This window comes from Thermobia domestica, chromosome 8 (assembly GCF_964235325.1).
Source record: "Thermobia domestica chromosome 8, izTheDome1.hap1.1, whole genome shotgun sequence".
Lineage (NCBI taxonomy): Eukaryota > Metazoa > Arthropoda > Insecta > Zygentoma > Lepismatidae > Thermobia > Thermobia domestica.
This window is the reverse complement of record NC_137461.1, coordinates 50,523,484-50,536,022: the sequence shown is the minus strand read 5'-3', so window position 1 is coordinate 50,536,022 and position 12,539 is coordinate 50,523,484. Positions and strand designations below refer to the sequence as shown.

The 12,539-nt window shown below is 33.8% G+C and overlaps 1 protein-coding gene across 1 annotated transcript; it reads left to right on the top strand.

Moving 5' to 3' along the window:
- The first annotated feature begins 790 nt into the window (after positions 1 to 790).
- LOC145691721 (uncharacterized) lies at positions 791 to 9,046 on the top strand. The gene is made up of 3 exons (XM_081767053.1): positions 791 to 1,227; positions 3,829 to 3,917; positions 8,640 to 9,046. The coding sequence occupies exons 2-3, from the start codon at positions 3,870 to 3,872 to the stop codon at positions 8,919 to 8,921; spliced, it is 330 nt and encodes a 109-aa protein (XP_081623179.1). The 5' UTR covers positions 791 to 1,227; positions 3,829 to 3,869; the 3' UTR covers positions 8,922 to 9,046.
- The last annotated feature ends 3,493 nt before the right edge of the window (positions 9,047 to 12,539 follow it).

The following is a 12,539-nucleotide window of genomic DNA, read 5'->3' as shown; positions in this document are numbered from 1 at the left end:
TGAAGATGGCTATATTCTCGTTTGTGACTCCTTGTTTAGTTTGATTGGATCTTTCGGACATGTAACTTGGATTTGAGTTACGGAGTTTGAGAAGGCTGTATTTAAGTAATTTTACTTTAAATAACGTTATGATTTTGTTTATTATCAGTACTTTGTTCGAATAATAACATTTTGTTCAGAAGGGGAAAACAAAATATTTTTATGCCGATATATTATGTATATTTTGCTTTATGTTATTTAATCTTGTTAAGTTCATGTCTATGATCGCGGTTGCTGAATTTATGTTAGCATATGTCTTAATATTATGTGCCTTACTTAATATTTGTGTTCCCTAGTATTTAAAGTCTCTCTCTTATGATATACCTACTGTTTTGTATATCTTTATTTCATCTTATGTGTTTAAGAAAGATCTGATTATGTTAACTTGAAATCCATGACATTGATTTTAAATTGAAGCTTTTAAATGTAATTATTGCCTTCTGATCTTGTTGTTGTTTTGATAAGATGACGATCTTAATTATAAATAATGTTGTTTGTATATGGATGTTATCGCTCAATGTAAAAGAGGAACAATTAACTAGTAACTCTGCGTAAGTCATCAATTAGTTATAATTTTGAATAGACCCATAAATGATATTTATAGTGAATCGACGTTTTATGATATGTGATTAGTAATAAAAGAAAAATGTTGTTATAAATGAATTCATATATATATATAGAGAAAGAAGAGAAAAGAAAAATATTTATATTGATGTAATAATAATAATAATTAATACGAGGATTGATGTAATAATAATTAGTACGAGGGCTATTCAAAAAGTGAATGTTTTGAAAATATACAGGGTTCTTTCCTTCTCTGTAATACTGTTACGGAATTCCCGTTCTGGGCGACATTTACAGCGATATATCCCTATTATAATTAATCTGTACCTATATTATCAACATTGATCAGAGGCGCAATAATTAAGCATATAGCTTAGATATAATTAAAAGAAAGAACGCTGTTATTTGACAGGACATGTTGTCATGAGTAAGACTATTAGTTTATTATTGATAGGACATGTTGTTATTGACAAGATTATTAGTTGCTATGGGAAAGCTCATTACTGAGATATACACACGAAATTAGAGGATACGTATACGAAAGATATGGTTGCTGTTGATATTTAGTGTACGTATAAAACAGAAGAATAAATCGGCGATTTCTGGACGCAATTCATGTTTATGGTTAGTAATTAGTAGCTGATATGTTTATTATAATAACATGATAATTTAAAGATACATAAAACGAATCAGGGCTAAAGCGAAGTATTTATATCTATATTTCGTTTTAATATATATATTGTTACATAAAAATTCGTAATCCGGATTTTAGTAATAATACTGTAATGTACCTTAGCAAAGCAAGAGAGAAATCATTACGTGATATTTGATAAATGTACCGTATTTTATATATTTTATAACTATCTTAAGCCTTCTATGGTTGTAATTTCTTGAATAGTCCTTTGAATTCAGGGACTAGAGCAGTGCTTTAAAGAGACTCGAATTAATAGTCAGAACGCTTAAAACAAACGAATAAACCTGAAATACTATAATAATAATAATAATAATAATAATAATAATAATAATAATAATAATAATAATAATAATAATAATAATAATAATAATAATAATAAACCAACAGACTAGCCTTGGGTTCAGTGGTTGAGTGTTGACTTGGGATTCTGGGATAGATCTCAACCACTGACTATCCCGAAAGGACTTTATCCTGGTTTTCCCAGTCGCAACAGGTGAATATCGGGATGGTATTTTAAATATCCAGAACCTTGCCTCTATTTTGCTCAAGTCTATCAATTGTAGAAACAGTATAGAAAAATATATTTCAATGTACTACTTCTCTAAAAAAAAGAAAAAAAAAGTGAAATCACATGTTTCTCTTACTTTTTTTTTTTTAAATTTACCATTCGCCAAATACTCGAAAAAAAGTGGGAATACAGTAGCCCGGTACATCAACTATTTATTGATTTTAGAAAGGCGTACGACTCGGTTAGGAGAGAAACATTATACAACGTTCTTACAGAACTTGGAATACCGAGAAAGTTAATTAGATTAAATAAGATATGTTTAAATGAATCCCAAAGTAAAGTCCGGGTAGGAAAATTTTTGTCCACCAGCTTTCACGTCGAAAATGGCCTGAAATACAGAGATGCGTTGTCGCCATTATTATTTAACTTCGTTCTGGAATACGCTATAAGGAAAATCAAAGATAGCAACCAGGGCCTAGAGTTGAACGGTATTCACCAGGTTATGGCATATGCTGATGACGTAAATTTAATAGGTGATGATAGGAGAACAATAGAAAGAAATGCAGAGATCTTATTAAACGCTTGCAGGGACATGGGTTTAGAAGTAAATGCAAATAAAACTAAATACATGGAAGTGCGTCGGGACCGGAATACAGCAAATTATGGATGCGTTAAAATATTAAATAATACTTTTGATAAAGTGGGTTTCAAATACCTAGGATCAATAATAACAGATGAAAATCTTATTAACGGAGAAATTAAATGTCGACTAAAAGCAGGGAATTCGTGTTACTATTCGGTTCAAAATCACTTATCGTCGCGAATTCTGTCGAGAAATTTGAAGCTTAAAATATACAAAACGGTAATCATGCCTGTTGTTTTGTATGGCTGCGAAACATGGTCACTTACTCTGAGGGAAGAACATAGACTGGAAGTATTTGAGAACAAGATGCTCAGACGAATATTCGGACCCAAGAGAAACGGGAATGGGGAATGGCGGAAACTTCATAACGAGGAACTACATAATTTATATGGTTTACTCAACATTGTTAGGGTCGTCAAGTCTAGGAGGCTTAGGTGGGCGGGTCATGTAGCTAGAATGGAAGAAAGTAGAAACGCTTTCAAAGTCTTGACAGGAAGACCAATCGGAAAACGACCATTAGGAAGACCTAGGCTCAGATGGGAGGACAATATTAAGATGGATCTCGCAGAGATTGGAATACAAAGTAGAAACTGGATGCAATTAGCTAAGGATAGAAGTCAGCGGAGAGCTTTTGTGAACGCGGCATTGAACCTCCGGGTTCCATAGGCCATAGAGTTAGTTAGTTTTTTGTTTTAAATTTATTTATTTCTCTCTGTCTTAACAAGGCGAATAGAAGACACTTTTTGCTTCTGTCCATTGCAAGCACCACAACACGATAAGAGTCACAAGGTATTGTTTCTTCAGTTGCACAGCATATTTTTCATTCGCGGCAAAACGCTGCATAATATGAAAGGGTACACTTCATGCGGCAGACTGCCGTGTGCTGCGACGGCAAATTGCCGCCTCAATGTGAAAAAAGCGTTAGGGAGCGTTGCTCAACGCAAAACTTAAATAAAAAGAGATGTTTCATTGACGCAAAACATTATGGAATGGTACCCTTTGTCTGACGTTTAGACTTTTTATTTTCCTTAAACGCAAATAATATGGAATATGGGCCTGGGTTATGTTAGTTTACGATGTTGGGGTGTGCTACTTACGTTGAAAGATGTGCACTGTGTAGAGTATGTAGATTTGCACTTCCCGCTAGTCAAGTGGTTAGCGCGTATATCGTTCAAGCATAGGCTATGGTTCGGGGTTTCATTTCTGGTGGTATAACATAAAAATTTAATTTAATTATACTTTTTCTTTATTCTAAAGAAGAAAAATTGAAGGACCTTAAATTAAAATCTCATTTCATTCATTCATTCAATTATGTAGATTTAGAACAACGTTTAAAATGTATCATTATGTATAATCACTGTTGTTTTTTTTTTTTTTCAGTTTATTAACCATTTCGAATCTTGTACAGTAGACGGATAAAAATGGCAAACATCCGGACTGCATTTCTTGTTTTCTTCTGCTTCTACGTAGTAAGTATTACACTAATAAATTTATGCTTTAATATTTGCATCTACCATTGTCATTCTATCAACATCATAATAGGTATTCTGCCGTTATTGGCAGGTCACTTGCTGCAATGAGAAATTTTCATACACCTTGACCGTTCGCTGTCCTTCTTCGTTTTGACGGTTATCGGTTTTTCTGTTTTGGTATCGTCCATCAATTGTAGTCTTCTTCGCTCTCTTCCTCTCTTTCCTGCCACCATACCCTCTAGCATGTCTTTCATGATACATTTTTTTTTCTTAGCCCATGTCCCAACCAGTCCATGTTCTTTTCTCTAATAATAACTAAAATTGTACTTTTCATCCCTACTATTTTTATTACTCTCTCACGCGTTTAGTGCTTGTCCTATCTGACTCTCTCCATTCTTCCCCATACCCACATATCAAAATCTTCTAGTCATTTCTAATCATTTTACGTAATGTCTTAACACTTTCAATCCTTTACAATTTCATCCTTTATTTTCCAAAGTGTGACGTCTTCACACCCATCCTCCTGTGCACATGGCATTTACATTTTGTTCTACATGACAAATGGTATTCTTCTTTCAAGAAACTAAACTTTCATCTTTCTATTTGCATGATAAAATTTTCAGTAACTTTTTTCTTCTAATCCTCACAAAACTCCAGGACAGGGGAAGAACACGAGCTGAAATTGTCCAAGATCAAAAGTGTTAAAAAAAAAAAAAAAAAACAACTGAGAGATAGCAGAAAGAATTACACACCAGAAATTACAATTTTATCCGTTAGATGTCAACCTTTGGGCAATGGTTGCTGTCATCTAACGGCCAGGTGTGTAACTTCTACTACCTTTGATTGTATACTATACAGTATAATATGCGTAGCTACAGTGAAAGTCTACGTTACAGGTTCAAATGTTAAAGGGTTGATTTCAATGAAACAGAATTGAAAAATTCGAATTCGTTTTTAGAATTATCGGGGAGTAACGGGCGAACTTACATCTCCGTTAGCTGTTAAGATATTAATGGCTTGCCTTCATTGACAACCTTATCCGAAATAGTCACTATAGCAATTTATGGCTAAAAATGAAATAAAAATTGCTTTCGATCCAAACTTACCTTATGAAGTAACTTATGGACATCATTACCTGTCAAGATGTTAAGAGATCAACTGTAATAATAAATTTTAAAACAGAGATAATAGGTTGAGAGAAGAATTACAGGGAATGTTACTAAATGAAACGGAACGAAACAGATGCAGAGAGTGATAGCTTAGACCTAATTTCATCTGTATTGTATGTGCAACACCATCGACTATTTCTTGTTTCCCAAACTACTGCATTCTGTCAACGCTAGTTTATTTGCTTTCTCCTTGCTCTTTCTTTTTCATTCTGTGTGTTATTTACAGATAACACGAGCAACGGACTCTGAAGTCCAGACAACATTCAGTTTGAAATGACTGTTATAGTGCCTCCTAATACATGATGCACCTCGATTATAAACACATATCATTTGCTCTTCAAAAAAAATAAACACACTGCTGAACAAGACTGCACTTATTTAATATAAGAACACATTTACACGTGACGTTTCGATCTTCTAGCCAAGATCCTCATCAGACGTACACTGAGTGATACAAAAAAAATAAATAAATAAATAAAAATAAACATAAAATAAATAAATAAATAAATAAAAAATACTCAAGTGTATATACACAATTCATCTCCCTATCTGCTCTCTCATTGGACCGTTCAAACAGCCAATCAGAAGCGTGGAAATCTACCTGAACTGACCTATGGGAAAACATAACATTCTACCAGAAAGAAACAACAAGGAGCAAGCAACCATTGCACAGTGGGCCAGAATCAGAATCTGACTGGAAAAAAAGTAGTTTTGGCAACTACGTCTAATCTACATTCGAACAGCACAATTGTGTTAAGTAATAAATAAGGTTTCTTGCTGCGTATCAGTAAACACGGATAACAGCATATAGGGGCGGCTGCAGCACTTTAAAATTGATAGTTCTTTATCTGTTTTATAGCGCGCTGAATTGGAGTAGTATGAACGTAAGGTTTGCGGTTTAATTACGCATGTGAAAAGGCAATGAACGATCGCAAAATAAGCTATGAGTAAAGATATGTATATGTACTTGCTGATTGACTAAAGTTTTGATTGATTGGTTTACGTTGCTGTTCTGTAGAAGCATTTCTAGAGAGTCGAAGTATTCACGTATTGAAGAACTGCTATTGGAAATTGAAATTGAAATTTAAAAATGTACGTTCATGTTTGTATTGAGATCTTTCGTCATGGTGTAGTTTGATATATGTATTTCGAAATACAGTTGTGATCTACTGCCCGTTCTTGCCCGATTTTTATATTTATCGTCTTTTCAAAGTTAGGTTTAGCGAGCCGGATATGCTCTTTGTGACGTGAAGAACCTGTACGAGATATTGCGTTCTAAACCATCAAACGAAGCACTTTATAATTATGATACGAACAGTTATGGAATGTAAATTCTTTCTGTGGATGTTCTTCGTAGTGTGAGAGCGGCTTTAAGTGCCTTCAAAGTGATTTCGAGAAGCGTTGTAAGCTGTGTAATAGAATGACTGATACATTTTTATCAAAATATAATGATTGGTTGGAAGGACATATTAAATTCTCTGAAAAAGTATTTACTGGTTTCAAAACGATCTCTTGAAGCCAAGAGCATTAGGCCTTTGACAAGCAAATCAGGCAGACCTAGTAAACTCTTCGAAGATCCGGAAACAAAGTCGAAGAAAAAACTTGTACAAACACTCGTTACAAAGCATTCTGAGTAAAAGCTGGTGTTGGCTGCCCAATGTTCATTGAGAGCTACTGGAAAAATAGATGCCGCGGTTGTATTAGGAGAAATCACTCAAACGACACCTAAGGGAGCAACGAAAATCAAAAAGGCTTATCATTCGCCAAAATTCTCTCAAACACTTATTCTCCGGATGAAGTCGTGGCACTCATTATAGATAACAGCTTAACAAAAAGACAGTATGCCCATTTGAGACTAGGTGCAAAGGCAAAACATTGTGACATATATCTGTCGTATAAAGTGGTGTGGGAAGCAAAATTAAAGCGTTGTCCCAGAGAAAAGAATATTATAATAACTGACACGTCAGCCGAAGATAATTTACAAGCAGTAGTAAATCAGACAATTGAGCGCATCGTGATTTTACATGAAGATTATATTAAACATTGCATCAAAGATGGAGACATAATGAAACTAGTGTATGAGTGGGGTTGCGATGGAAGCAGTTGTCATAAGCAGAAAGTTGAAACAGAAAATAAATTCAACTAGTGGCTCAGATATTTTTGCTATCTCCTTCGTTGCCTTACAGTTGTATTCAACATCAGCTGGGGAAGTTGACAAAGCAATTTTGTAGCAAAATCCCAAACCATCGTCGCCTAGATTTTGTCGACCCATTAAATTATTGTAAGAACTGAACTGTCGAGAAAAGAGGTGTGTTCAATGGAAACGCAAATACGTAATTTAAAGCCTACTAATGTACCAATTCAGGAGAAGGAAGTAAATGATATCCCTAAACTTGTGTTCACAATGATGAATGGGAAGATGTGAAACTCTGTTACAGAAACTTCCTCCTCAAACGTACTCCTTGAAAGAACTTAAAGTCACTCTCACACTCCGAAGAACATCCACAGAAAGAATTTACATTCCATAACTGTTCGTATCATAATTATAAAGTGCTTCGTTTGATGGTTTAGAACGCAATACCTAGTACAGATTCTTCACGTCACGAAGAACGTATCCGGCTCGCTACACCTAACTTTGAAAAGACGATAAATATAAAAATCGGGCAAGAACGGGCAGTAGATCACAACTGTATTTCGAAATACATATATCAAACTACACCATGACGAAAGATCTCAATACAAACATGAACGTACATTTTTAAATTTAAATTTCAATTTCCAATAGCAGTTCTTCAATACGTGAATACTTTGACTCTCTAGAAATGCTTCTACAGAACAGCAACGTAAACCAATCAATCAAAACTTTAGTCAAACAGCAAGTACATATACATATCTTTACTCATAGCTTATTTTGCGATCGTTCATTGCCTTTTCACATGCGTAATTAAACCGCAAACCTTACGTTCATACTACTCCAATTCAGCGCGCTATAAAACAGATGATGAACTATCAATTTTGAAGGGCTGCAGCCGCCCCTATATGCTGTTATCCGTGTTTACTGATACGCAGCAAGAAACCTTATTTATTACTTAACACAACTGTGTTTTCGAATGTAGATTAGACGTAGTTGCCAAAACTACTTTTTTTCCAGTCAGATTCTGATTCTGGCCCACTGTGCATTGAATACATTAATTCACAAATATTTTTTCTGTATTTATCAATAATATTCCTCCACTCTTTATTAATGCTGATACCTTTGGTCCAATTCATTAAGTTTACATCCTTTGATGTGTAAAAGGGCAGATAGGGAGATGAATTTTGTATATGTACTTGAGTACTTTTTTTGTATCACTCAGTGTACGTCTGATGAGGATCTTGGCTAGAAGATCGAGACGTCACGTGTAAATGTGTTTTTATATTAAAAAAGTGGAGTCTTGTTCAGCAGTGTGTTTATTTTTCTGATTTTATTTGGAAGACGTAATATGACTATGTGTGTCAATTTGCTCTTCATGTTGAAGTTTCTAATAATTGGTATTTCGATTTATCACAGGTCCTTGAAGCCGTAATTGCGGAGCCTAGCATTCTCTCCTACATTGGAGGTGGAAGCGACGATTCCAAGGACAAGGGTTGTGGCTACAGTGGATGTGGCAAACAGGGTGATGATAGTAGCAGCGAAGAGAGTTACAACGGTTGCGGTATGTTTGGATGTCAACCAAAGCCACCCAAACAAAAAGGTTGCCCAGATAACAAGTGCATGGAGGATAAAGAGAGTTCATCCAACATTGCTATTTCAAGCAACAAAAACACTAATGCTAATAATATAGATGCCTGATTGAGATAACTAATGACATCAAATTAGAAGGAAACTCTCAACAGGAATTGATACAGTATACACTAGAAAGAGAAACACGACACGTTCTCAACCTTACGCCTATTCTTTAATAATACACATGTCAAGTGCATACGGATTAATATAAGTGTTATAATATTCATATATTATAATACATCTTACTAAAACTAGTAGTCAAAATAAAATACACATGTTCATTACTTCGAAACATTTTTGTAATGGGACGTTACATTTGTCCTTAATAAAGTTGTAAACAAAGCATGATAATTGGTTTATTTATTTTATAATTGGGACCTTAATCCTAGAAAGTCCAAGAGGATCAATTTTGAACGCGAGTTCTTTTTTATTTAGTTTATATGCAGTGGTGGAAGTGAGGCGATATGCGGTGGTATGCCATACCGACTCTGGTTTTTCAGTGATGAAGGCATACCGTCTCTGGTTTTTCAATGATTAAAACATGCCGTCACTTGAAAGTAGATGAAAAATTCCTTTGAAAAATCCATTTTTATACACAATAATTGACGAATACATTTGCACGTAAAAATATTTTGTTTCTTATGTAGAAATATTTTTTTAGTTGAATAACACGGACATTTTTGTTATCTTTCCTGCCTTTTGTTTTTAAAATAAGGTGTCTTTAAAGAAGTTCATTTAGTTTATATTTTGATATGCCATATTGAATTGTTTCTTTCGTATGTATGTGTGTCTTCTTGTCTTAATTCATAATGTCTTGTCTTAATTCATAATTAATGTCTTGTCACTCAAGTGTCATGTTTTGAGCATAAGTGGATTTATGGGTTGTCTGGTATGGGGGCGATTCTTCCGGTGGTTTGGAAAATACCCCACAGTCGAGTGGGGGCTCGAGAGCTTTCCCGCAGGAAATTGTTAATATACAAACTCGATTTTTTTTTTTAGCATTTTCGTGTATAATTCTCTATAATACACCATAAGTGGATATTTTTAAATTTTTATTCAGAAAATTGTTGGCGAATTATCAAAGTTTTTCCGTGTCCCCCCTGTAACTAAAAAGAAGTTCTCCCGTGTTTTTCAGTCACTATGTAAATAGAAATGCATTTTTTTTTGGATAACATACCCTCACTGTATTTCAACAGTTAGATAGTCGGTATGTGGAGTTAAAATAGTAATAAAATATACCACCTCTGCTTTCTTTCCACTTCAAACACTGTTTATATGGATTAGTATGTATTAAGGATTCTCTGTTCTTTTTGTTATTGTTCTTTTTCGTTTTTTTTTTTTTTCAACTGAAATATACTGCATTGATTCTGCAAAAAGCAATAATTCGTGTTGCGCTGGCCAATTTGGCCCTTCCCCCTTATAGTCATAGGTGTTACCCATCTTTTGTTTTGAACAAAATTCCTTTCATTTATGTTTTTTTTAATATCTAAAACTTTTATTACTTTGTAAACATGTTACTTTTCTCCTTTATATAAACCTCATGTACTCCAGCTTTCATATACCTTCTGGACTGTTAGTTATAATACTGGTTTTCTACATAGGGTTATATTATTTTTCTACATAGTATTATTATTTTTTTTTCACAAATAAAAAGCACAATTCATTGAAGAGTTTCTTTTGTGAAATTTAGTTCAACACGTTAATTCAAATTGAACAAATATAGTCTGAAAGGTACTTAAAACTAGTGCGGGCAAATTTGACTTCCCTCCCTTGGTCTTTCAAGTGGCAGACAAGAGCAAGGACTATCTATTTTAAGTTAAAATTAGCGTTACATTTAATTATTTCTGAAATCATTATATGATATTAACCTTCGTGTTCTGGAAGTAAATTTTAGGTCTTAGCCTGCAATATTTAGTCGCTTCGTCGTCATTGATTAATGTTAATTGAGGTCTTAATACAGTGATTTACACCAGTCTTTAGTCTACGCCGAAATGTATCTATGCACTGCATGTGCTCCTCTCAAAGTATCTTTCGGAACACAATGCCAGAGGATAGTTAACCCTGCTCTTTCTAACGATAGGCTTAATTTATTACCGATTCTGTCTCCCATGAACTGCAGTCACAGGGCAGAATACATGTAATGTTCTGATTTCAAATCTTCAACTAGGGGGTTATCGTTAAAGTATTATTAGTGTTTTTACCACTGGGGGAACGGCAAACTGTCGCTACTTGGAATGACGGCACGGGGTCATTTTGATCCCTAAGTTTCTTAGGTTCCTTCACATTTTTTTACGTTGTGACGGTTTAAGTTTAAACATTTAGTTGATTAGTGTAATAATAATAAGTAGAAAAAGAAGATAATCAGCGATAGAAAACTGTCCCGTTTCTTCACATCAAAATATTTTATTTTAAAATTTGCATAGGGATACTGTTTTACTATTTTGGTTACATATTGTCGATTCATTTATACTTTATCATTTGCAATTATATGCTCAGAGCACTACTTGTGGAGCATATGTATGTAGCACTTGTATGTAGCACATTTTTTTCTAACGTAGATATTTTCTATGAACGGAAAGATGTATATGTTTTTGGTCTATATAATTTGCATATTACTATTACTTGCTCATAACATTAAAGCATGCAGACGATTTCTTTCCCATGCAAAAAGACGCATTAAAGAGTTCTTAAAAATAATTATTTTACATAAATTGCACAAATATTAGCGACTTGTCTCTACACTTTACTGTCAGGTAGCTGTGTTTCTTTTCAGCTAAATCTCACTATAGACTTATTAAATTGTCATATATATTTTTGTTGTAAATGTACTATTTTGTAACTGAAAAAAAAAAAAAACATCCAAGCTCGTCCCTTAGAAAGCTAGAAAGCAGAGAGTAATAAACAGGGATGAAAGTATGAAAATAAAATGTAGAAAGACAAACAGGTGAAATCCAAAACCGATGTGTATATCAACCATATTCGACATAAAGTTGTTGCCTTGCGTTGTTAAGACGATCAGCCTATCATTGAGTCTTTTCTCAGCTGCAAAAGTCTATAATACATCGGAAGAATATAACTTAGAGACTTAGAACGAGCATAATGGCTATGGATTATCACGGATCAGCATCCTTCATTCTGTAAATGTTACTGTATACGTTCTTTAATATTGTTAAGTTAAAACTTAAGCAAGAAGTTCCAAGAATGCCGAAGTCATTAGCTGACAGTACCATTCTCTTTATTTAATCTCAAATTCCGTAAGTCTCGCGTTTACATTTCATACTGTTATTGTAAAATGACAGTCTAATTTATGTTGCATTTATTTCCTTTGTATTTGCTCTATAAAAGACGCATCTGTATTCATTTTTCTCTCTATACTCCAGACAAAAATATATTTTACTAGATTCTTATGTAGCTTAATTAAATAGGTATCAAAATGTTCTTCTTTGTTTTCATTCATTTAAACATCTTTACCAAATTTAAATATATTTTAATTATAATTTACGGAAACATTACTTTTAGGTTTAGCAAGATGACCCAAGGTTTATTATATTTTCTTGCATTGATAATTTTATTTGCTAAGTTCCAAATGATCTTTATTGTGCTGATGTTTTCCTCAGTAAGTCTCGTGTACAAAGTGAAAAAGATATGCTTACTACATCCAACATATTTGAAACGAGACAATTA

Excerpts from the sequence above, each read along its gene's own strand:
- LOC145691721 (XM_081767053.1), top strand. The coding sequence starts at position 3,870 with ATGGCAAACATCCGGACTGCATTTCTTGTTTTCTTCTGCTTCTACGTA. Across the intron at positions 3,918-8,639 it reads TTTTCTTCTGCTTCTACGTA|GTCCTTGAAGCCGTAATTGC; the intron begins GTAAGTATTACA and ends GATTTATCACAG.